This window comes from Budorcas taxicolor, chromosome 10 (assembly GCF_023091745.1).
Source record: "Budorcas taxicolor isolate Tak-1 chromosome 10, Takin1.1, whole genome shotgun sequence".
NCBI lineage: Eukaryota > Metazoa > Chordata > Mammalia > Artiodactyla > Bovidae > Budorcas > Budorcas taxicolor.
Window position 1 is genome coordinate 30,866,365 of NC_068919.1, and position 24,886 is coordinate 30,891,250.

Here is a 24,886-nt window from a genome sequence, read left to right on the forward strand (position 1 = left end):
CCCGTGAACTGCAGCCCGCCAGGCTCCTCTGTCCATAGGATTTTCTAGGCAAGAATACTGAAGTGGATTGCCATTTCCTACTCCAGGGGAATCTTCCCAACCCAGGGATTGAACCTGCATCACTTGTGTCTCCTGCATTGGCAGGTGGATTCTTTACCACTAGCACCACCTGGGAATCCCAAACAGGAGCTGAGTGGACAGTAACTGCTTTGTGAAGTAGGACACTGTTAATCAATACATTTAGTAGTATTGTGGCAACACTAAGAATTTTTATAATCTTTGGATAAAAAATTCTATGGAAAGAGTAAATAATTAGTCATTTTTAATGGAAATGATATCTACCTGAGTCCATGAGTCTTATATTTTTTAAGAATACAACATGCCCTTCCTGGGTTTTGTTAGCACGGATGACATTGTGACCAGTTAAGACTCAGTGATTACCAATCAGGCAGCTTTCTGTTAGAAGCTTTGCTAGTCAAGTGTGTGTGTGTGTATGTGTGTGTGTGTGTTTGTTTGTATTCCACCTTGTTTCATGAAGGCTTAGAGTTAGTGAAATTTTTGTAAAAGAAAAAAAATTAATTCACTTTCTTTTTTTCATGAAATTAACCTTTGAAAAATGATCTTTCAACAGAGCCCACTTTTAAGAATATTCAGTATCTATATTATAGCCCTTTGCATATTTATTCTCCTAATCTGTTCCTCTCAGTCTAACTTAACAAAATCACAGCTTTGTTGTGAGTTCAACCTTTTATTAGACCATAGTGAAACTATGCTTCCATTTTCAGTGCAAAATTAATGATAGTGTTAGAAATTGTCGGAATGCCAACCCCCACGTTGCCACAGTGATAAAGCTTAGCACGTCCACAAAACAACTAACACCATCTTAGAGTATCTGGGGTGGAATTACATGTTAATTTTAAAGCACATAAAATAGTTAAAAATCAATTTAAAGTTAAGGTTTTAAAAGCATAATGTCTTTTGAAGGATTGCATATTGATTTTAAATATAACTATCTAATTATGTATGCATGGACTAAAGTATGAAGTCAACTGCTTTGTAAATGCCAGGGGGCTGTTTTTCAGTAATAGTTGAGATGCTTACGGGAAACTAGACTGCTGTATTGCTGGCGAAGAAAATGGCTTGTGAGCTTATTTACAAGTTTTGCCCCATGGTCACTGCCATACATCAATAATAGGTATTATTACAGAGAAAGTCTAAGTGTTTCTGCTTATGAAGCATTATAAATTCGGTTTGGAGTATTTTCCACTTTCCTTTTTTGGTTGTGCTACTGCCAGTAGAATTTAATGTAGTGCATGATTTCAATTGATAAAGATAATGATGTATGCCTATAAATTGTATTCACTGGCTAGATTATAATTTCACAGTTCCATTATGCCTATTTGCTTGTAAAATTACTGTTTTTATAAACTTTATATTCTAGATTTTGTATTTTATACATGTTTATATCAAACAAAACATAATCAAGATGTATATATCTTTGCAAAATTTCAAATTAGTGATTGCTTTTACCATGCAGAATAAAACAGGCTGGGAAGTTTACAGAGAATTGATTTTATCTTTGCATTGAGATAGTGGCAGTTTAATGTAACGTAAATACACTTGCTTAGCTGTTTTCAAGGCTGATCAACAGGAATTGTTTTATTTCACACTGAATAAAAATGATTGGATTTTCATATGAGTGCAAATGCTATTTGTATGTTGTTCTGATAATTTGGTAATGTTTACATTGCTTACTCTTGTTAAATTACATCATTTTGTTAGAAAGAAAGCACACATTTAATAAATAGAATAGGCGCAAAACCTTTTACTCCATTATGAAAATGTTACGTGTAGGCATTTGTGTAAGGAGAGTAAAGTAAATTGGTGATTTATTAATATGACACCAAAATAGCACCCTAGATTGCAAACAGTATATAAATTGTCATTGCTTTCTTTTTCTTTTGGTGTCTACTATAATTTTTCCTATATAACTGTGTCCACCCACATGTTATTTTCCTGCCACAAGTTATATTCACAGACATAAAAGGTGTGAGAAACCAGCCACCTCAACTTTCCAAAGTGTGACTTCAGGACCCAGCTATTAGACAAAGACCTGAACTGTGGAACAAGGAAAGATAATGATACAGGAAGCTTGAAGTGCTCTGGTTTTTACTCCTGTACCATCAGTATCATGATTCAACATTTTAGATGTAAATAATTCACAGCAATAAAAGTGAGAGCACATTTATGTGGACTGGAAGTAAATTATTTAGTTCTGAAACGTGGGATGCCCCCAGTAATGAGAGACCATTGAGAGATATTCATCAGATGTCTTCAGTGGACTCTCTGAATGTGTGAAATTTTATGATTTAAAAATTTGTTTTCAGTGAGAACTAAGCACAGTCCTGTACATGGGGAGGAGGGACAACAGAAAGAAAAAGACAGTGATGATGACTTGGGACTTGTTTTGATGATGTGTATGAGTGGTCCCACCTCTTGAATTCTAAGGTTTGAATAATATCCACTTGTATTGTTGATAAATGACAGGATGATTGTCTAAGAATTTTACAGGTAATTTTTAAGCTTTATTTGATTTAAATTGGATTCTTATAGTGCATGATCAGGACCAACCAAAGAATCCTTGTTAAGCCAAGAAGTAATAAGACCAGATTGACATTAGTGAGATGGAGAATTAAAGAATTACAGGCACACCTCATTTTATTGTGCTTCACTTCATTGTGCTTTGCAGATAATATGTTTTTTACAAATTGAAAGTTTGTGGCAACCCTGCCTTGAGTCGGCACCATTTTCCCAATAGCATTTGCTCACTTCATGTCTCTATGTCACTTTTTGGTAATTCTTACAATATTTTAATGTTTTTCATTATTATAGTATTTGCTGTGATGATCTGTGGTATTGTAATTACAAAAAGATGAGGACTTGCTGAAGGCTCAGGTGATGGTAGCAGTTTTTTAGCAATAAAATATTTTTTAATTAGGGTATATGTATTTTTTAGATATAATGCTGTTGAACACTTAATAGGCTATAGTGTAATAGTAACTTTTATATGTACTGAGAAACCAAAAAATTCATGTAACTTGCCTGATTGCAATATTTGTTTTATTCTGGAACTGAACCCATGGTATCTCCAAAGACTGCCTGCATTACCAAACACCTTTGACAAAATTATAGTATGAGAATAGGATAACACTCCTTTTCACACTTGTACACACCAGAGGAGCCTGGTGAGCTGCCATCTGTGGGGTTGCACAGAGTCAGACACGACTGAAGCGACTTAGCAGCAGCAGCAGCATTAGCTAACATCAATTATTTTTATGTAATTAATTTTAATATTTTAAGTAGCTTTACAGAGGTCATAGATATAAGCTTTGCAGAGATTTTGTTCTGATTCTCTGCTCTGCCACACATTGACCATATGATCTTATATAAATTCCTTTTTAAGCCTTGTTTTCCTCATCTGTAATATAAGGATAATAATAACTGTGAGGATGAAAAAACATGTAAATACACTGAAAATAACATACTTGATATACTGCCTGCCTCATAATAGCACTCAAAAAATTTATATGAGCATATGTATGTATTTATATACACCATATAATGGTGAAAACTTGCACACACAAGAGAAAGACTTGAAACAGCCTCTGAACTGACGCACTACTCCACAGCCGTTTACTGGGATGTCTTGCCTCCAGAGTACATATACGTCTCAACAAGTCAGTTGTTTGGTTTCCCAAGTCGCAGAAGACCACCAGTCATAGACTAGAAGGGTTGTTGTTGTTCAGTCACCCAGTTGTGTCTGACTCTGCAGCCCCGTGGAGTGCAGCAGACCAAGCCTCCCTGTCCCTCACCATCTCCCTGAGTGTGCCCAAGTTCATGTTGATGGCATCAGTGATGCCATCCAGCCATCTCATCCGCTGACACCCTCTTCTCCTTCTGCCTTCAGTCTTTCCCAGCATCAGGACTGGGAAAATAAGAGCTGCTAAATGCTGGCTTTGTGACAAGTATGAACTCACAGAAGATTTATGGAACTCTGTAAGACTAGAAATTCTTAGGGCAAAAGCTGGTTGGTATTCTTAACTGCACTTAGTGCTTAATAAATGGTCCTAAATTGAATTGAGGGGTTTTTAGCATAGCATAAAGGATGTTTATAATTACCTCTACTTTCCATTTCATCTCAGAGTATAGCCCTGGTATTAGCAATTTTTTCTGGTGGTATAATTCAACCAATGTTACGCTCCTTAACTAAGACTTCCCAGTGCCATTGGTCATGAGCATGAAGTCCTGCTGAGGGACTTGCTTCTGGAGAAAAACCTATCCTTCCTAGGTAAGTATTGCTTACGTCTTCTCCAGCATGTATCTCCGTGAGTGCTTAAATATATATTTTTAAAAATCTTCCGCTTGCAGTTATTATGTACTAAAGGAAGAGCAAATGGTGACGGATGCTGTGTATGTTATCTTTTATTGATTTAGAACTGAGCAGGAACTCAGTTACCTAATCCCTTGTATACACAACACATGCACAGGCTTACAATTAATATTTTATAGCATAAGTGGCTGAAAAAATACTTTAATATCTGTTGCAGTATTACTTTTGGTGTCATGAGATATTAACCATAATCTAGGCCTTATGAGAGAAGGAAACAAAGAAATATTGTCCAGAAAATGCTTTATATATTGAAAAGAATGGTTAGAAAAATTCATGTTAGGTATTTTTGTCTCATGTATGGAATTGCCTAGTACTTTCACTTGAAAATGAAATATTGAGCTTTTATTATTTTTATGCCAAAAGTGAATTGTCATCATATGAGTATGATTTTTTAAAATCTCGCAGGTACATATGTGTTTGTCTTCCAACGTGGAATCTTATTACAGATTGTTATTTCTTTCAACATCTCTTAGGCATTAAAAATTAAGCCTCAAAAGGCATACATGTGATAACTGCTCATAGCAACCATAAAGCACTCTGCTGCTGCTACTGCTAAGTCGCTTCAGTTGTGTCCGACTCTGTGCGACCCCAGAGACGGCAGCCCACCAGGCTCCCCTGTCCCTGGGATTCTGCAGGCAAGAACACTGGAGTGGGTTGCTATTTCCTTCTCCAATGCATGAAAGTAAAAAGTGAAAGTGAAGTCGCTCAGTCGTGTCCGACTCTTATCGACCCCGTGGACTGCAGCCCACCGGGCTCCTCCGTCCATGGAATTTTCCAAGCAAGAGTACTGGAGTGGGTTGCCATTGCCTTCTCCAGTAAAGCACTCTACCAGGAATTAAATCCTCTTCTCCATTTTAAATGTTGTAATTTTTCAAGATTCTATACAGATTGTATTATTGTACACATCTATTTTATGTTAAGAGTTTGCATAGCATATTTTTTTAGGGTAAAAAAATTAAGCGATGTTGGATTACATAATTTTTCATCCAAAATGAACAAGACTTAGCCAAGGGAAGTCAAATGATCTTATGTCAAGTTGGGAAAGGATGTTGAAAACAGTCCTGTAGGAAATCTGTTTTAAGTCTTAGTATTCAGTATTTTTATTGATGACCTGAAGATTTGAGTTGAATGTGTTGTAAATGGTTGATAATTTTAAGAGGGGGTATACCATAAATATTCTCCAGTAAGAGTGGAAGACATGTGATAAATTAGGAAAGTGGCCTTAGATTACTAAATTAAATTTTGATAAGTAAAAGCAACAAGTTTTTTTTTTTGTATAAGAAGAACAACTGAAATATTCAGTGTATGGAAAAGGGTGAATTAGATAGAAATTACCTTTTAAAATCTAATGAAAAATATGGTGTATAATGCCTTCAGAACCAATTGGAATGAATGTCCTGAGCTGCACCATGGAGTACTTTGTAGACTATGGAGTTCCAGTAATATTATAAAGTATCTGATCATATTGACTGCTCAGTGGCCAATAAGGTGTGGCCAAAAGTGTTGTTTGAAGCCAGCAACTGAGCAGTCATATTTTCAAGACCACTTGGTGTAACTCTCTTGGCACCATCTGCTTAAGGGTAGTCAAGCCCTTGCGCCGCTTCTTTGCTTAATCTAGTTTTTTTCTGCTTCCTTCCTAAAGACTGGAAGACCCAAACAGGGAGGAAGAGCAAAGGGCTCACTCTTGGCTGAAACTTAGTCCCAGGTGTTCGACTCCCTTGATTCTAGGAACTGAAGGCACTAGACCGCGTTGGCCACCGCTGACAAAGGCAGTGCAGAGGCATAGCAGGGAGTCACTGCGCTTTGCTAGCACGCTCAGAAAGGGGATTTAAAATGGAACGGGCTCATCTGTTCCTCTGCACTCTAGGATCTAACAGTAATTCTTTTATTGAAGCATACCAAAGATGATCCTTAACTCGTATTTAGCTCTCTTCATGTAACCTCAGTCCTGTTTTGAAGCATTTCCTCATTAGTATTCAAAGTTGTTATTCTATGCATTTTAAGCATTTTAATGTAGTACTGAATTAATACATGTTTATTTATGGTTAAACCTGAAAACCTAAAGCCTCTTATGGAGTATCATTATGGGTTTGTTCTTTTACCTTGTAAATACTCCCTTCACGATGAATAATCAGATCTGGAGTACTGTACCGGGTAAATTTAGATAAATCATCAAAAACATAGGTATAGAAATAGACTACTAATCTCATTTTATATTTTCTTGTTTTCTTGTGTACGCCTTGAATTTTGTTGCAGAGACATTGCAGGCATGTTTGTTTTACTTTGATTTTTTTTTAATAAGTGAAAGTAAAATCAATCAGTGCCCTCTGTGTCTTTCTTTCTCCCTTTCTTTTTCCTTCCCTCCTTCCCTCAAATCTGGACTACTTCAAAAGACAAGGATTCTTATTGTTTATATATTACCCCTTCTTAAGAATTATGACTTCCTGAAATTTTTTATCTTAAATTTTCCACCAATTGTGCTCTATATGTCATCTTATAAAATACGTATTTTATCTGACATCTCTAAAACCAAGAGGTCACATAGAAGAGAAAAATAAAAATAAATTGCTTTTATCATAACCCTAATAATTTCTTAAATTTTCTTGATTCATAACCACATACTGAACAGTTGCCATGGCACAGGATTTGTTGTTCAGTTGCTAAGTCGTGTCTGACTCTTTGTGACCCCAAGGACTGCAGCACGCCAGGCTTCCCTGTCCTTCACCATCTCCAGGAGCTTGCTTAAATTCATGTCCACTGAGTCAGTGATGCTATCCAACCCATCTTATCCTCTGCCGCCCCTTTCTCCTTTTGCCTTCAGTCTTTCCCAGCATCAAGGTCTTCTTCAATAAGTCGGCTCTTATAATCAGGTACACAGGATTTAACCAGGCACTACAATTGGAAAGGAAAAATGAAGTCTCCTTTTTGTTGAAGGTTTAGGTGTACTTATGGATTTATCCTATGTTGTACATTTATCCATTTCGTACTTCTCAAAATTACATTGTGGGGCTTCCCTGGTGGCTCAGAGGTTTAAGTGTCTGCCTGCAATGCAGGAGACCTGGGTTCGATCCCTGGGTCGGGAAGATCCCCTGGAGAAGGAAATGGCAACCCACTCCAGTATTCTTGCCTGGAGAATCCCATGGACACAGGAGCCTGGTGGGCTACAGTCCACAGGGTCGAAAAGAGTCGGACACGACTGAGCGACTTCACTTTCACTTTCAGTTTCAAGAAGAGTCAATGTTGAATAAATGACTTTAGGTTCTCCAACTAGAAAATATATTTTATTCATATATTTATTCCAACAATCAGTTACTGAATCAGGTACTATTTTAAGCCCTAGACGTAAGTCAAATGAAGGCCCTGCTTTTGTAGCTATGGTCAAGTTACAAACAAATTACAAGCAAATGAGTACAGGTAGTTTCTAGCAGTTTCCTCAGAGATCTCATAATTCTGTTATTCATTCTTCAGTCATTCTTTTCAGTTAACTTTTGCCAAGTATGTTCTGTGCATGCCAGGAAAGTGAAGTGAAAAACAGTGAAAGTGTTAGTCATTCAGTCATGTCTGACTCTTTGTGACCCTAAGGACTGTAGCCCACGAGGCTCCTCTGTCCATGGAATTCTCCAGGCAAGAATACTGGAATGGGTAACCATTCCCTTCTCCAGGGTATCTTCCCAACCCAGTGATCAAACCCAGGGATCAGACCCAGGTTTCCTGCATTGCAGGTGGATTCTCTACCAGATGAGCCACGAGGGAACCCCAAGAATACTGGAGTGGGTAGCCTATCCCTTCTCCAGGGGATCTTCCTGAACCAGGAATTGAACTCGGGTCTCCTGCATTGCAGGCAGATTCTTTACTGTCTGAACCACCAGGCGTGCCAGGAACAATACCGTAAATAGTTTGAAGATGATGATAAGCATGCCTTCCCTCCAGCTCACACACACTATTGCCTTGTCTGTCCCAGCAAAAATGCACTTTCATCTAGTGCATCTCACTTGATTGTCTTGGTAGTGAAAATAAATGCGTTCAAGGCTGTGGTCCTGCTTCTCCTGTGAATATTTTTAAAGAAGGTACAGATTATGTTAAAAATCAATAGTTACCCTCAACATAGGAAGAAAATGCTACTGGCTTGTAAGCAACTTTTCCTGAAGTAGCAATAGAAGTTTATTTACTCATCTTACTCATCTTCTCTCTCCTAGCAGCCTCTTCCTACTTCCATGTGCTTCTCAGGTGGCTCCCTGAACTCATTAGCCTGGCTGGTTTACCACTAAGCTAATCACTGTTTCTTTTGGTGCAGCAAACTATTACCTTTTGGGTACTTGCTATGGGCATGTACCATTAGGAATAAAAAATAAATAAATAAAACAAGTCAAACATGGAATTTCCCAGGAAATTTTCAAATAAGTACAAATTAGTTCTTTCCAAGTATAGTTAATTTAGAATGAACATTTATTGATGTGCATTTAAAGTCTCACAAGATGCAAAGAGCTTGCTGCCCACTTTTAGGCTTGGAGACACAAGGAAATAGACCAATTAGGCATTGTGACCATCCTTATCCCTTCTGCTAAGGGTTTGTTCCATTTCCAGTATCAGTGAAATAGAAAATGTATCTTGTCTGATGGAGATGTTTTAATTTGTATCTCTCAAGTAATTAATGATAGCATATTTTATTTTATAGCCTTTGTCTCTCTTTCTTTTGGGAGTGTGGGGTGAGAGGAGAGATTTGGACACAAGGCAAGGGAGAAAAGAAAAATAGTGACAGCCAGAAGACAACAAGAATGTTTGCAATGATAGGAAAAATATGAAAGAGCGTGTATCAAAGGCTGAAGACAAACATTCATCCTCCATGGGTTGGCATTTCTCCAGGTCGGAGGGACTTTCATTAGTGACTTCCATAGCCACTGTCTGGTGCAAATTCTTGCTAAGTTTGGCTTAATAAGGATGGTTCCAGAGATATTTTATTCTTTCCAGTGAATGTTGCCCTATTAGTAGCAGCTAACAATTACTTTGAGTGACACCTGAGAGGCATTTGCTTCATCCTGCCTCACCCTACCATGTTTGGCCTTGCCTTGTGACAGACCAGCATATTTTACATAGGTGCTTTTTCTAGCATTCATGTACTACTCTGTGGGACTCCTGGAGGGCGCAGTCTGTAGAAAGCCAAATAGGCTGACTGAAGGGTATCCGTTGCTGTAAGAAATCAGGATCTGTGTCTCTGAGAGTTTGTCTACCCCTGCTGCTTTACTCCCTATCTAAAGCAGCAGTGCTCCAGGGAAGTGATTATGATGTGATACGGAATTATGACTTCAGGTGAAGAATAGGCAGTGGGAGCAGACGAAATTCAGAATACTGAGACCGTGTATCCATGCAAATGTTAGCCACTGAGGGTAAGAGACTAGAGATAAAACATACGGTTACGTAGGCTAAAGGGAACTAAGATGGTTAGATATTTCCGCAAGTATCAACTATTTACATTCCTAACTAAAGGTTAAAATAAGATGCAGTTTTCCAGGTAACAGGAACATTATTTTGAGGGGCAGAATGTGGAGAATATGGGGTCTGTTCTCCCCTTCCTAAAGAAATTGTCAAGGTGAGGGACCATCTTTTACTTATTTATCTTATTTACTTTGCTTATGCATGCTTCTCCCTGGGACCAAGAGAAAAGAACCACAGACACATGTTTGCTGCTGAAAGGTTCTTTAGAACTTTGAAGACAGGTTAGCCTGTTCACTTATGGTGGTAGTCTTGCTGCTTGAAGCCCACAGCTCTTCCCTCAACCATTGCTCTGGTTAGATAACTCACATAAGCCAACATCTGCTTTCTTGGCCACTGATGATAAGTTAGAACTACCTTGGTTGTAAGTGACAGAGATCCAGTCAAACTAGATTATATGCACAGACAAAAGGGAGAAATATTGGTTCAGAGATAACACCTGTCACATCCACAGAAGTTGGCTTCTGATGTGTCTGGAATTTAGAAGACAAAACGATATCATCAGTATCTCCTCTTTTTCCCATTTTGCGTTTCTTTTTTCCAATGTAGGCTTCATTCTCAGAGAACAAAGGTGATCCCTGGCAATTGCTAATTTGTTTACTCTGTAGAGTTCATAATCCCAGGGGGAAAGAGGTGCTTCTCATTTTGCCCCATAATCAATCTTAAAAATGGGCTCTGATCAGCTAGTCTGGGTCACATGTCCACTCCTGGGGCCAGTGGTTGGGGTTTATGTCTTTCACCACCCACCCAAATCAATTGTGAGAGTAGGTTGGTAATGCCAGGCAGGGCAGGAAACAGGACAAAAAATCAAATATCTCAACCCACAAAAAATTAGCTATAGGTTGAAACCTTATTCCCCATAAACAAAAAGTACTGAATGGTCACATCTGTTACTGTTATTGTTAGATGGGTTCCCTGGTCCTGTGTGTTTGTGTATCAGTGTGTAGAGATCTCTTGTATGCCTCCAAATTCATACGCCTCCCTCCACCGAGATTAGTTCAGGCACAACAGGTTCTCACATCAATGACAACAGCTAAAAGAGCTGGGGCAGACAAAGGCTGACATTCATCCATTGCACAGAATTTTGGAGTTACAAAGGACTCTGTGACCATCAGTCTGCCTGTTCTGTTTAATGGAAACTTGCCTCAGACCTCGCATCACGGTTATTACTTCACCCCCCCGCCCCCCCCCCCCCCCCCCCCCCGCCCCGAACAATTTGTCCTGAATTCTTTTTCACTCTACCATGCTGACTTCTGACTTGTCCCTTCTCTTGTGGTAAACCAAAAGAATTTAGAGTGATACAGCTGAAGCTCCAATACTTTGGCCACCTGATTAGAAGAGCCGACTCATTGGAAAAGACCCTGATGCTGGGAAAGGTTAAGGGCAAGAGGAGAAGGGGACGACAGAGGTTGAGATGGTTGGATGGCATCACAGACTCAGTGGACATATATTTGAGCAAGCTCCAGGAGATAGTGAAGAACAGGGAAGCCTGGCATGCTGCTGCAGTTCATGGGGTCGCAAAGAGTCTGGCACGACTTAGCGGCTGTGGAATGACAGCAACAGAGTAAGATACAGAAGGAAGAGTTTTGTTTCTGTTGTCATATTCATGTTCTCTGTCTCCAGAACCATCAGTCAATGGGGACCAGCCTACCCTGCCTCACTTTGCACTGTTCTGACTTGTGACACCCGCCTCCGCCCCGCCCCCAACCCCCCCCCCGGCCCCCCGCCCCCCGCCGATTTGTTCCCTGTCTTTAGGGCACTTTAGTTTTCACTAGTGAAAGTGAATTCGCTCAGTCGTGTCCGACTCTGTGCGACCCTGTGGACTGTAGCCCACCAGGCTCCTGTGTCCATGGGATTCTCCAGGCAAGAATACTGGAGTGGGTTGCCATTTCCTTCTCCAGGGGATCTTCCCAACCCAGGGATCAAACCCAGGTCTCCTGCATTGCAGGCAGACACTTTAACCTCTGAGCCACCAGGGAAGCCCTTGTCCCCTAAAGACATAAACAAAGTATAAGGTCAGAGCAGTCAGTTGTATTCCTTATTAGTGGCTTTGATAAGAGGCTTTGGGGGAAAAGATTGAAACTAATGGACATAATGAAATTTTTAGGTCCTCTAAAAATTTTATTCATCTCGGTCTCCCCATTAAATGCATATCTGTTCTATGTACCTTTGCACATGGTTTGCATAGCATAATAATATCTATTATCAAAACCCTGCTAAATTCTTTAATTAGGTAGAAAGCATGGGATATGAAGATCACAGCTCCAATTATTGAATGAAACAGTATTTTGGGATTTAAAAAGACACACAGAAAAACAAAATACTAGAGTACAAAAAATATACTGTAGTTTTCATTTGTATTGAAGTGTCTTTTTTGCCCTTCCCCAATTTAATGAAAAATGTAATCGACGTTAAAAAGATTCTTTTTGCCATACAAGGTATTTTAACCTAAGATTTTAGAAACCTTTTGACAAATTTGTAGATAAAAGGCCATGTCAGAATGTTATCTTTTCATTTTCAGATGTTATGAACTGGAATTTTACATAATTTCTCTGAGAATAACTGTATTTCTTAAATCTAAAGCCTTTTAAGGAAGCAAAATGTAAAACTTCAAACTTTTTCTTACAGTCCTCATGCCCTGCTATGATTCTTAAGTATATGTTAACTAGTTTCAGATGTGTTTTGTTCTCTGACTCAAAATCAGCCCTTTCTTTAAAAGAAAGAAATTGTGTAATTAGTACTTAATTGCTGTGGATATTTTGGGCATTTAGAGGGGAGGGTAATTAAAAGGCCAGAGAAATTAAACTTTCACAGTGATCTTTACATTTATGTGATTCCTTTTTTAAAATGTCCTCCAAAGGCAAGCCTGACAACTTAAAAATAAATGAAGAACTGGATTGTTTTGAAAAATTTCGCATCACTTTTATCTGTAGATGCGGTTTCATTGGTTTTTTAGTTATATTGGAGAAAGGACCATTAAAATACTAGAAATCAAACATTGATTTTGTTCACTTCCTCTTCAGGCAGGTGTCAACTAAACAGTGTCCAAGACCCATCCCCGCTCTCGTGTTTTCAAACCTTCCAGGAGGAAAATGAGAATCCTTTTTGCCACTTCATAAGTATTACACATGATGAAATTTAAATATTTGCCAAATTAAAAATTGTATATGGTCTGTTGGGACAAACCAGAGCTTGGTTGAGATGGGCTCCTATCTGTATCTGGCTATATGAAAGACCCAGGTGGTTGGCCACCTGATGCAAAGAGCCAAGTCCTTGGAAAAGACCCTGATGCTGGGGAAGATTGAGGGCAGGAGGAGAAGGGGGACGACAGAGGATGAGATGATTGGATGGCTTCACCGACTCAATGGACATGAGTTTGGGCAAACTCTGGGAGATAATGAAGGATAGGGAAGCCTGGCATGCTGCAGTCTGTGGGGTCGCAAAGTTGGACATAACTTAGTGACTGAACAATAATGAAAAGGTGTTGGCAGTCAGTTCTGCTGACCTGTTTCTTTGTATCATGTGTAAGTTGGAATGGTAGAAGACTGTATAAGCTCAGAAGTACTATGTTTCATGAGGTACCCTTTATCTAAAAATCCTACATTTTGTGGATCTAGAGGCTAATGAGTCTTCTTTTAAGTGAAACTACTTTTATATTAATTTTGATAATGAATACTTGGACTGTGACATTAACAAGCTTGTTCTTGTTGTTTAGTGGCCAGGTCGTGTCCCATTCTTTGCTACCCTATGGACTGTAGCCTGCCAGACTCCTCTGTCCATGGGATTTTCCAGGCAAGAATACCAGAATGGATTGCCATTTCCTTCTCCAGGGGATCTTCCTGACCCAGGGATCAAACCCGTGTCTCCCACATTGGCAGGCAGATTCTACCACTGAGACACCAGGGAAGCCTTTTAACAAGCTTAGTATTTATGAGATATATTGGGCATTTTCAATATATGTTAAGTCAGAAGAGCCCTACTTCATATTTACTACATTCACTGAGTAAGTTAGATATACAGGATTTGGAGATTGATTTCATATTGATCCCCAACAATTTTAGGAGTTATACTAAAAGTGCTATTCTGAAACTCTCCTCCCAGGCTTTTAAACTAATGTTATTCTTTCCTCTTTCTCAGTCTTCATCATTTTTTCTTGAAGAAAACATCAAGTTACTTAAACATCCAGCTTTCCACTTGGAAAGTTCAGAGACTCATAAGTAACCACTTGGCTCCAATATGTATAAAAAGCCCTGAGAACTCTGATGAAACTTAAGATTCTCAAGGAAAATAAAAATTGAAAAACTGATTATAAAAGAGATAAAAAAAATCTAAACAGATCAGTAACCCTCAAAAAAAAAAAAAAAAAGGTAGTAAAAGTAACCAAAGGGCTACACCTTATAGTAGCACCAGACCTGGATTGCTTATGGGGGGAATTCTGCCCAAACATTAAGGAATGGATAAATCCAATGTTGTTTAAAATATTGCAGAGCAAACAAAATAGGAAAACTTCCCACCTCGAACTTGGGGTCACTTTTGCTGTCTTTTCAATCAGGAAAGAAAATTAGTCAGTCAGTCTGGGTCAGCTTTGCTGAAGACATGGTACTCTTAAAAATGTACTTATGTTTTATTCATTTACCCATTTGTGTATTAAATATGTGCCAACTGGCCTCCCTGGTGGCTCAGTGGTAAAGAATCTGCCTGTAATGCAGGAGATGTGTAGGAGACACTGGTTTGGAAGATCCCCTTGAGGAAGAAATGGCAACCCACTCCAGTATTCTTGCCTGGGAAAAACCATGCACAGAGGAGCCTAGCAGGCTAGAGTCCACGGGGTCGCCAAGAGTTGAACACAAGTGAGCGCAGACACACACACACAGGTGTTTGTTGATGGTGAGAATAGAGAGTGAATAGGGTTTTAAAGAATGAGAAGAAACATTTCCTGTCCTCAGAGCAGAGGCTTCAGGCTCTGGTTGTGGTGGGAGCCAGGCCTATGCACGGTAAGACAAGGGGATGAACAAGGAATGAGGCAGAGGTAGTGTTTTGGGTGATGAGTAAGCTGTAGCCTCTAGACCTTAGAGTTTGAACACTGATCCACCAGATGGTCAACCAAATTTTGCATCCGTACCCAGTGGTTGGGATAATGATCATGGTAAGGAATCTTTAACCATCTGAGAACCAGGAATGGAGCATAATGCAAAGGCCAGGAAATCTGGTCAGATAGGTGGGGTTGAGTTACAAATCTCCCAGTACGGTGATCTTTGATAGAAACTTCCATCTCCTGGGGCTGAGACCAGGTGAGCAGGGACAGCTCTTCCTGAATGAATACCACTCCCTAGACTTGTCCTGTCATTTCCTCTGAATTTTGCCAAGTAAAGGAAAATCTAGGTTGAAAGGAATAGTATGAAGTTTGAAACAGAGGAGGTAAGACAGAGTTTAGAAAATAAAAAACAGAGATGATACCCAGTGCATAGTAACAAAATATTTCAGATGTGTGGAATAATCTCTTTACTTAAAAAAGAAAAAATGTAGTATTGCTGGTGGTGGCACAGGTTTCTAGAAGCTGTCTTTTGACTACAGTTACAGTTGGATCATGGGAAAAGCAAGAGAGTTCCAGAAAAACATCTATTTCTGCTTTATTGACTATGCCAAAGCCTTTGACTGTGTGGATCATAATAAACTGTGGAAAATTCTGAAAGAGATGGGAATACCAGACCACCTGACCTGCCTCTTGAGAAATCTGTATGCAGGTCAGGAAGCAACAGTTAGAACTGGACATGGAACAGACTGGTTCCAAATAGGAAAAGGAGTATGTCAAGGTTATATATTGTCACCCTGCTTATTTAACTCATATGCAGAGTACATCATGAGAAACTCTGGGCTGGAAGAAGCACAAGCTGGAATCAAGATTGCTGGGAGAAATATCAGTAACCTCAGATACGCAGATGACACCACCCTTATGGCAGAAAGTGAAGAGGAGCTAAAAAGCCTCTTGATGAAAGTGAAAGAGGAGAGTGAAAAAGTTGGCTTAAAGCTCAACATTCAGAAAATGAAGATCATGGCATCCGGTCCCATCATTTCATGGGAAATAGATGGGGAAACAGGGGAAACAGTGTCAGAATTTATTTTTTTGAGCTCTCAAATCACTGCAGATGGTGATTGCAGCCTTGAAATTAAAAGACGCTTACTCCTTGGAAGGAAAGTTATGACCAACCTAGATAGCATATTCAAAAGCAGAGACATTAGTTTGCCGACTAAGGCCCATCTAGTCAAGGCTATGGTTTTTCCAGTGGTCTTGTATGGATGTGAGAGTTGGACTGTGAAGAAGGCTGAGCACCAAAGAATTAATGCTTTTGAACCGTGGTGTTGGAGAAGACTCTTGAGAGTCCCTTGGACTGCAACGAGATCCAACCAATCCATTCTGAAGGAGATCAGCCCTGGGATTTCTTTGGAAGGAATGATGTTAAAGCTGAAACTCCAGTACTCTGGCCACCTCATGCGAAGAGTTGACTCATTGGAAAAGACTCTGATGCTGGGAGGGATTGGGGGCAGGAGGAGAAGGGGACGACAGAGGATGAGATGGCTGGATGGCATCACGGACTTGATGGACACCACCGGGAACTCCGGGAGTTGGTGATGGACAGGGAGGCCTGGCGTGCTGCGATTCATGGCGTCGCAAAGAGTCGGACATGACTGAGTGACTGAACTGAACTGAACAGTTGAATCACCTTTACACTGAGACTGAGGGATGTGGGGGCAGTATAGAGAAAGTATAGGAGTACTGTGCTACAGTTTGAGGTTCTCCACAGAAAGATGGAGAGATTCTCTGATGTTTATGTTCAGTTTGAGGAGTTTAGGTGTTTTTTTTAATTTTTCACATTAAGTAAGTCATGAAATTTAAACTGTAGGTACTGTGTTAGTAATTTAGGTGCGCTGAACAGGAGTATAACTGCCTTTTAAGGGATTTTAGTCTGTGCATTTGGATTGCTTGGTGACCTTTGAAATTTTGTTTTTAGCCACTGTCAGACACATCATAATTTTTCCTTCTGAAACAGATTTTGAACACCTGCAAAGGTTGATCAAACTAGGATAGTTGTAATAAACTATTAATCTCTCTTCTTTAATGTCAACCCAGCTTTTAAAGTCACTCATTCGTATCCGACTCTTTGCCACACCATGGACTTTACAGCCCATGGAATTCTCCAGGCCAGAATGCTGGAGTGGATAGCCTATCCCCTCTCCCGGAGATCTTCCCAACCGAGGGATCAAACCCAGGTCTCCCGCATTGCAGGCGGATTCTTTCCTGCAATGCAGAAGACCCCAGTTTGATTCCTGGATTGGGAAGATCCCCTGGAGAAGGGATAGGCTACCCACTCCAGCATTCTGGCCTAGAGAATTCCATGGACTGTATAGTCCATGGGGTCACAAAGAGTCAGATATGACTGAGTGACTTTCACTTTCACAGCTTTTAAAACTGTTCATCAGCTACCTGAAACATCAGCTCAAGGCACTTGGGTTGATTTAATAAATGCCTTTTCCATTAAACATTCTTGTAGCCAGAATGCATTGAGAGGATAGAAATTTTTTCAGTCTTGTTCATTTACAGTCCAGTTTTCCAAATTCTCTTGTTTTTAAAGTAAGATTACTTTAATTTTATTTCCTTATCTCAACAGTTATGTTGGTATTTTTTTTATCTTTCAAGCAGAGGAGATTGTTTTGAATTGTAGCATCAGTCCTTCAGAATTTCAGTAAAGGATACCAACTTTAACCAAGTGTAATTAAATATATAGTTTAAGTGTATCTCATCATTAAAAGGTTATTTATGTTTAAAGTGCTGACCTTTCAGGATGTACACAAGAGTGTTCTAAAACAGAATTTCTGAACGTTGGCCATGAAACCACTGTCTTGGCCTGACAAATGAATTGGAAATAAGCTACCCAACACTGGGAATGGGTCATTAATTTTAATCAAAGGTGATGCAGGAAGGCGAATGGGATGCATGACAATGTCAACAGCCCAGTAGATGTTAAGAGACCACACAGCCTTCCTTGTTACTTGGTTGGGCCATTAGTTGAGGTTGGGTGAAGACAGAAAGCCATGTCTGGAATTGAATGACCAGGTCACTCCAAAATCTAACAGAGAACTGCTCATTTCAGAATCACATTGTAATGCCATTAGAAGTCAAGGACAGCTTTTAGAAAATATTGGAGGATTTTTTTTTTTTTTAAACCAAGCATCTAGCTAGTTTTTTCCAACTTTGACAAGCTCTCTGTTTTCTTGCCTCCTTTCCTCCTGAATGGCTTATTGATATTTACAGAAGATCAAGAAATCGAACAGACTTAGAAAAAAAATCTCAAAGCCTGTTTGCTTTTCAGAATTACATATTGTTAGTTGTAAAACTCTGGTAAATGCCAGAAACAATAGCAGACCAAAGGTATTAAGCAGGGTAATTAATGCTCTGTGGGGATCTCATTGTCCCTTGTCTCTCTCTTACGTTCTTGTATGTAGAAATAGTTTCACTAATTGAAACTAAACTTTCTTAATTGCTTTAATGAAAGCATTTGTTTTATAATTGTAAAAGCCAAAGTGCTTATGCCTTACTGTAAATTGTCAGTATGGGCTTGATAACATTAGCAGTATTCATGATGGTGGAAACCTTTTCTTTTAATCAGTAAGTATATTTCATTATTTTGAGTATATTTTCAATTATAAGAAAGGTAGCATATGACAGCTTGAATTAATGATGTTTATAATAAAGATATAAAAATGCAGAAGGGACAAAGAGACATTTTTATATCTCTACTTCAAGTTTGTGAAGAAAGTTCATTTATTCTGACACAGCGCTGCATACATAAGAATGATATGTGTGACTGCATTAGTAATTTTTACACATTTTTAAGAAAGAAAAGCAATTATATTGCTGTCTTGTTAATGGAATACTGTCGTAAGTAATTGTATTTGTTCTTCCTGTAGATGAAGATCAGCTTCGTGCAAGGGGTTATGACAAAACGCCAGACTTTATTTTACAAGTACCAGTTGGTAAGTCCTTAGACTCTACTATGCATTTGTTTATGGAGTAAAGTGATGTGTTTTTTCCCATAGCTTTTAAAATTTTTGTTAATATTAACAAATGTTACCAAAGAATCTGTATTAGCTTGATAATTTTGTATTCAAATGTGTGAAATAATTGCAAAAGATTTTTAAGTGGCAGGAAATAATAGGTTCAGAAGAAACCTAAGCTTTAAAAACTTTTACCTATGTTTAAGAAATAAGCATGTCTTCAAAAGACGTTTTGGTTACCATTTTCAAGTCATTTCTCTATATATTGCATTTTAAAAACAGAGTTCTGTGGAAAAGCCAGGATCGCTTTGGTTTGCTTTCTTATTATTTGTCAGTTTATACAGGCAGTCTCAGAATAGGAGAGAGACCTTTGTAAATGACAAAAATAAAAGGGGTGTGACTGTAGCATAAACATTCCTTGTCACAAACAGATACGATGTGTTGTTTTATAATTACATCTCTAGATGATGGTGAGGGTTAAGCCTCTCTTCGTTAATGTGAAGCATGGAGAGACCCAGGCAGAGTCAGAATTTTCAATCTCCCCTTCCCTTTGCTCTGTATTTGTAATGCTTTGTTCCTTAGCTGTAGAAGGGCACATAATTCACTGGATTGAAAGCAAAGCCTCATTTGGTGATGAATGTAGCCACCATGCCTACCTGCATGACCAGTTCTGGAGCTACTGGAATAGGTAAGGCCCCATTATTTTTCTCTTAAGATAAACGATACTCAGCTGAAATTTCATTAGGAAAAAAATATTTTGTTTAGATGGTAAAAATGCTAGTAGCCTTTGTTTCTAGTAAATACACAGACTTGATTAATGTATTCATTTCAGATAATTTCAACTTCCCTGCATTCATAATGTTGCTTCACTTTTTAAAACAAAAAATCTGTGCATGAGGTCAAAATTATTATATACTCCATTTTACATTTTACAGTGATAATATTGGTGTCACTTAAAATATGAATAATAGGATGTGACATATATTATACTATTGACACTGACTTTTATTTTATCCTCTTGATGTGAAAGTTATGCCTTCTCTCAGATCTTAAAAAAGTATTTTATCCTCAGCTCTCTGAGGAAAGTATCCAAACGATATGAAAGTCAAAACAAATTAACCTTCCAGTGATAGAAAAGCATTTACCTACCAACTTCAACCAACATTTCCAAAGGCATGGGGATCTCAGTGGTTAAGAAAAAGATGGTGTTGGAGGAAGGGGGAGGATGTTGTATTACTAAGTACCCCCTCATGTGTCTGGGCCTGCAGATTATCTCAGTTAATACTCACAAGAAAGCGTGATTTGGGGATAATGGGATTTTATTCACCAGATTATTTGGGATAATGGGATTTTATTCCCATTTTACCGATAAGGAAATAATATGCCTACAGCTAGTTATCGTGCATTGTCTTGGTCACTTCTAAATCCGTGCTATTTTTAGTACAGCTCTATTGATGTTTACAATACAACTGTTGAAACTTTGGCATTTGCTATTATTGGAGTCCTAAGCTTTCATATCACATATTTTTTACCCATTAGACCAGAAGGTGGGTCAAAGGGTAACCCTTCCTAGATTAATTGTGTTCCTTGGTACTGAACAACTTTAAGAATACGATGGTGGGATGGCATTGGTTTGACTCACTAAGAAACAACTCACTAAGAGATAGTAACATCTATGGGCAGTAGTCTTACCCTGGAAGAAAACAGTGACAGTCTCCAGAATTTGGCATTATATTGTTATCCAGCTTTACAAAAGGCCAGTGGGCCTCGCCCGTAGCAGATGTGCTAAAATAAGCCCACTTTTTGCCATGGTAACAATGATCATGACAAAATGCTGAACGTAATGGCTTTCTTGATTTTCTTGTGTAATTGTGCGTAGCATCCGAGCTTTACTTTACAGGGATGGAGGAGAAAAGTGCAAAATGTTTTAGAAATCAATGCTGCTTCAGCGTTTCCTGTCTTTTATTCAGCCATTATTCAAATTAGCAGTAATGTGATAAATTGAATTTCAGATTTTTAGCAATTTTATGATGAGTTGGAAATAGTAAAGAAAGCATCATTTTTGATAGTATAGGGAAAGCAATGACAAGAAAATCAAATTGTTTAGGTTGCTAAAGGATTTTTTTTTTTTAACTGCTAAACTCAATCATTTTGCATCAAGACTGTCTTCCCACTTTGGTACTGGTCAAGCCTTTTATGAGAAACAATTAGAATTTGAATCCAAAACAGTAAAGCTTACTCAAAAATTCCAAAGGCATGTCTTCATTCTAAAACAACTCAGCTATTGTCTACTCTGTGCTCAGCCCTCACCATTTTAGAAGCTGATTAAAATAATCAAATCACCTGTATGATAAACTATGGATTATTCACATGGCTGGAGGGGGTTCTGAGCAGTGGATGATTTAATAGTTTGATTTGGACTAGATTTTGGATTTTTTTTTTTGCATGCTGCTTTTTAAATTTTAATGATGTTTTATTTATATGATTACTGTTGCTACAATTACTACTATTGACTTATGTTTCTTAAACACTTTCTTTGAATGTATGCCAAGTAAGTGCACATAGTTCACTTAGGGCACGTTATGTGGTAAGGGGAAGCCAGATTATTCAAGAGGAAAATGCTCTACACAGAAGTCACTGGTTTACCAAACATCTGCAGAGAGGCCAAGAAAAGCAGGTCATACTGACATTCAATGTGGAACATAGAGGCATTTACTTGTAAGTAAGACTTGTCAGTGATGGGGCATTTTGACTGAAGAAAACTTAGCCCATTGACCGAAGTTTGGGAATCCTACATTTTTCATATTTTCACCTCAACACAACTCAACAGTAGTTGCTAAAATTCCTCAGAGTTGGAAGCAATTGTCTCTCCCACCTGTAGGTAACCTTTCAAGAAAGAGGGTGTTGGTTGCAGTTTAGGCTAATGGCGTTATTTGTGTAATAAGCCTCTCGTCAACATAAAACTGTTATCTAATGTCTTGCTGTTTTTAGATTTTCTTCCAGTTTTCTTGAGATGTAATTGCCATACAGCGCTGTGTAAGTTTAAGGTGTATATACAGCATAATAATTTGACATACATACATCACGAAATGATTGTCAGAATTGTCACCCTGTTTTTAAACATTGGATCCTGTGATAAGAATGTTCAGTTAATGTTTGAAAAATCATAATCTTGTCTAAGCCTATTTTTCTATATAAATAACTTCAAAGCCCCTAAGTTTTAATGTAATATTTCTCTGAGTTTTCTTTTTATGTAAATTGATATTCTTACCCTATAAGCAACTCCTGACAAAGTTGACCACACCCTCCCTCTTTATTAAAGCTTTTGTTTGTTTGTTTTCGGCTTCCAAGAGACATTCTTCTGAGATTTTTTCCCCTGACATTCCACCTGTGTATTCTTTCTCCTTTTCCAGTTCTTCCCCATCTTCCCAGCACTAGGCTTGAAGGCCCTGGAACTCAGTGCTCACCCTCCTCCCTCTCCTGTCTACATATTTCCTGGGTGTTCCCTGGAGACCTCACCAGAGACTGTGGCTTCCTATTCCATCTCATGCTGCTATCTCTAACTTTTATCCCCAGCCCTAAGATTTTCCCCTAGTACACATTTGTTTGTCTAGCCAGCTGTCTCTTCAGTATCGCCTCCAGGATACCTAATAGATATCTGAGACTTTACATATCCAAAATTAAACTCTTGACTTTTCTCCTCAAGGTTATTAGCCTCTTACTTCCTCTCAAGCTCAATGAGTGGCATCGCAATCTCTCCCAATACTCGAGCCCCAAGCCCCACGTATCATCACCAGTTCATCAGCAGGTCCATTCAGCCCTGCCGTCACCACAGCTCAGACTGCGCCGTGTGTCGCCACCCCACCTGCTGTCGCTTCACTGTCCGTCATCTTCTCTCGGACTGTTCTACCACAGTTTCTAAACTGGCCTTCTTACATCAGCACTTGTGCTCCTACGGTCAGAGTTTCATACCCTAGGCAGAGTGACTCTCAGAAAATATAAATCAGATCGTATCCCTTCCCTGCTTAACACTCTTCAGTGGCTCCCCACCACATTTAAAATGCAATTGATTTCCTAGAGGAGGGAGATGGGGTGGGAGATGGGAGGGAGGTTCAAGAGGGAGGGACACATGTACACCTGTGACTGATTCATGTTGGTGTATGGCAGAAACCAATACAATATTGTAAAGCAAATATTTACAATAAAAATTTTAAAAGAAAAATACAATCCAGACTCTGTACCATGACATTCAGAGCCCTGTGTGGCCTGCCTCTCACCTCAGACCCGGCCACACCTGTGCTCTCCCTTCACCTAGAGTTCTCTCTGTCTCTGAAACTTCCTTGGCAGCTTTCTCCATCTTCCGTGAATCTACACTGCTTGTTTCTAATTCAAGACCCTCACTCTGGCTAATCCTTCTGCTTGGAACTGTCTTCACTTGAATCTCCACGAAGCTTGCCCTTTATGATGACATTCAGCTGTCTGCTCAAATTTCCTCTCCTCAAGGGGCCCTTCCCCAGCTACCCAGTCTAGATGGTGTCACCCTCAGTCATTTCTCTCCTCAGTCAGCTTTACTTTTCTTCATAAAATTTACCCTTATCTGAGGGATTGAATAAGACTGTAGGTAGAAACATTTAAACACAAATTTACTTGGTTTGAAAGAGCTTTGTTTACCTTTTGTGTTGCTATTTCTAATTATTACATGTGTGCAGCTCATTCTTTCATAATCAAAACTTCAAGAATTTTTTCTGTCTTAATTTACTTCAAACAAATTTAAATTTTGCAATAGGCACCTTCTGTAAAATCAGATTAAGTATAGAACTTAAGCTGCCTTTCCGGCAAGTAGGCCCTCATCCCAGGTATGAACCTTGATTAACAAGCTCCTTAGAACTCTACAGTCTCCACTTCTGTGGGGTTTAAAGACTGCCTTTGAGAAGCAGCATTTGGGCCATAATAGAGCCCCAAATTATATAGGGCTGTGTATACAGTTGTATAGAAAATACATGTATATTTACATATATCAGTGTGTGTATATATATGTGTGTTGTATATATATATGCATATCAGAATATTTCAGACTACATATATATACAAATTTATGTAGTTGACAGCAAAAAAAATGCCCTCTCATCCTACTTTTCTAGTCAAAAGGTGGGTTCTTTGACAATTTGACCTACATTACTAAGTGCATTTTCATTTTGAGATGATGACAGGTAACAAAAAAACTAATTCTATAGTCTGAGGCCAGAATATACATGGGTTCTAACTTGTGGCCTTTCAAAGAAGCAGAAGCAGACACCCTAGGCTCACTTTCGTGGTTGAAGATAAAATGGGTCAGTTTGGATGAAAACACTGATGAACCTAAATTACGAAGAGCCACATGCAGCCATACAGCACATAAACAATGCCCAACAGCACCAAGTCAGGAGCATAGAAATCTCATTTGTAAGCTCGGCCCAGTCCCCTGCCATCCTGGGCACATTCTGACACACTGTCATCAGTGGAATCTTTTTAAATGCACTTGGTAGCTAATACCTCTCTACTTCTCTCAAAGAAGATCTAAGCTTACTGACTGGAAAGAATAAGGCAAAATGTTGTTTGAACATGATTTTCCAATTCAACAATCCTTGATGTAATGGGAGAAATCTATCCTGTTCTTGTGTTTGAAGCCAGGCCTTGCCGCTCTCTGGATCCATTCCTGGAAACAGCTTGCTTAACCTCCCTGAGCCTTTGTTTTTCTTCCTCAATAAAGTGGGGTCAACAATACCTTCTTCACATATTGTTGTGAAGATCAGTTGTTTAATACATACAAATCACTTTCACAGTGCTTGGCAATCAACAGATGTACTCTCCTCTGTCTCTTTTTCCTGAGTATCATGGTCTGATGGAATGTAG

The 24,886-nt window shown here is 38.9% G+C and overlaps 1 protein-coding gene across 3 annotated transcripts in view; it reads left to right on the plus strand.

Moving 5' to 3' along the window:
* The window catches only part of CDIN1 (CDAN1 interacting nuclease 1), a 232,779-nt gene that overhangs the window by 106,953 nt on the left and 100,940 nt on the right, over positions 1–24,886 (plus strand). For all 3 annotated transcript variants that reach the window (XM_052646662.1, XM_052646663.1, XM_052646664.1), the window contains 3 exons: positions 4,281–4,348; positions 18,908–18,973; positions 19,577–19,682. In XM_052646662.1, the coding sequence (XP_052502622.1) occupies positions 4,281–4,348; positions 18,908–18,973; positions 19,577–19,682 (240 nt within the window). The remainder of the gene's footprint in view (positions 1–4,280; positions 4,349–18,907; positions 18,974–19,576; positions 19,683–24,886) is intronic.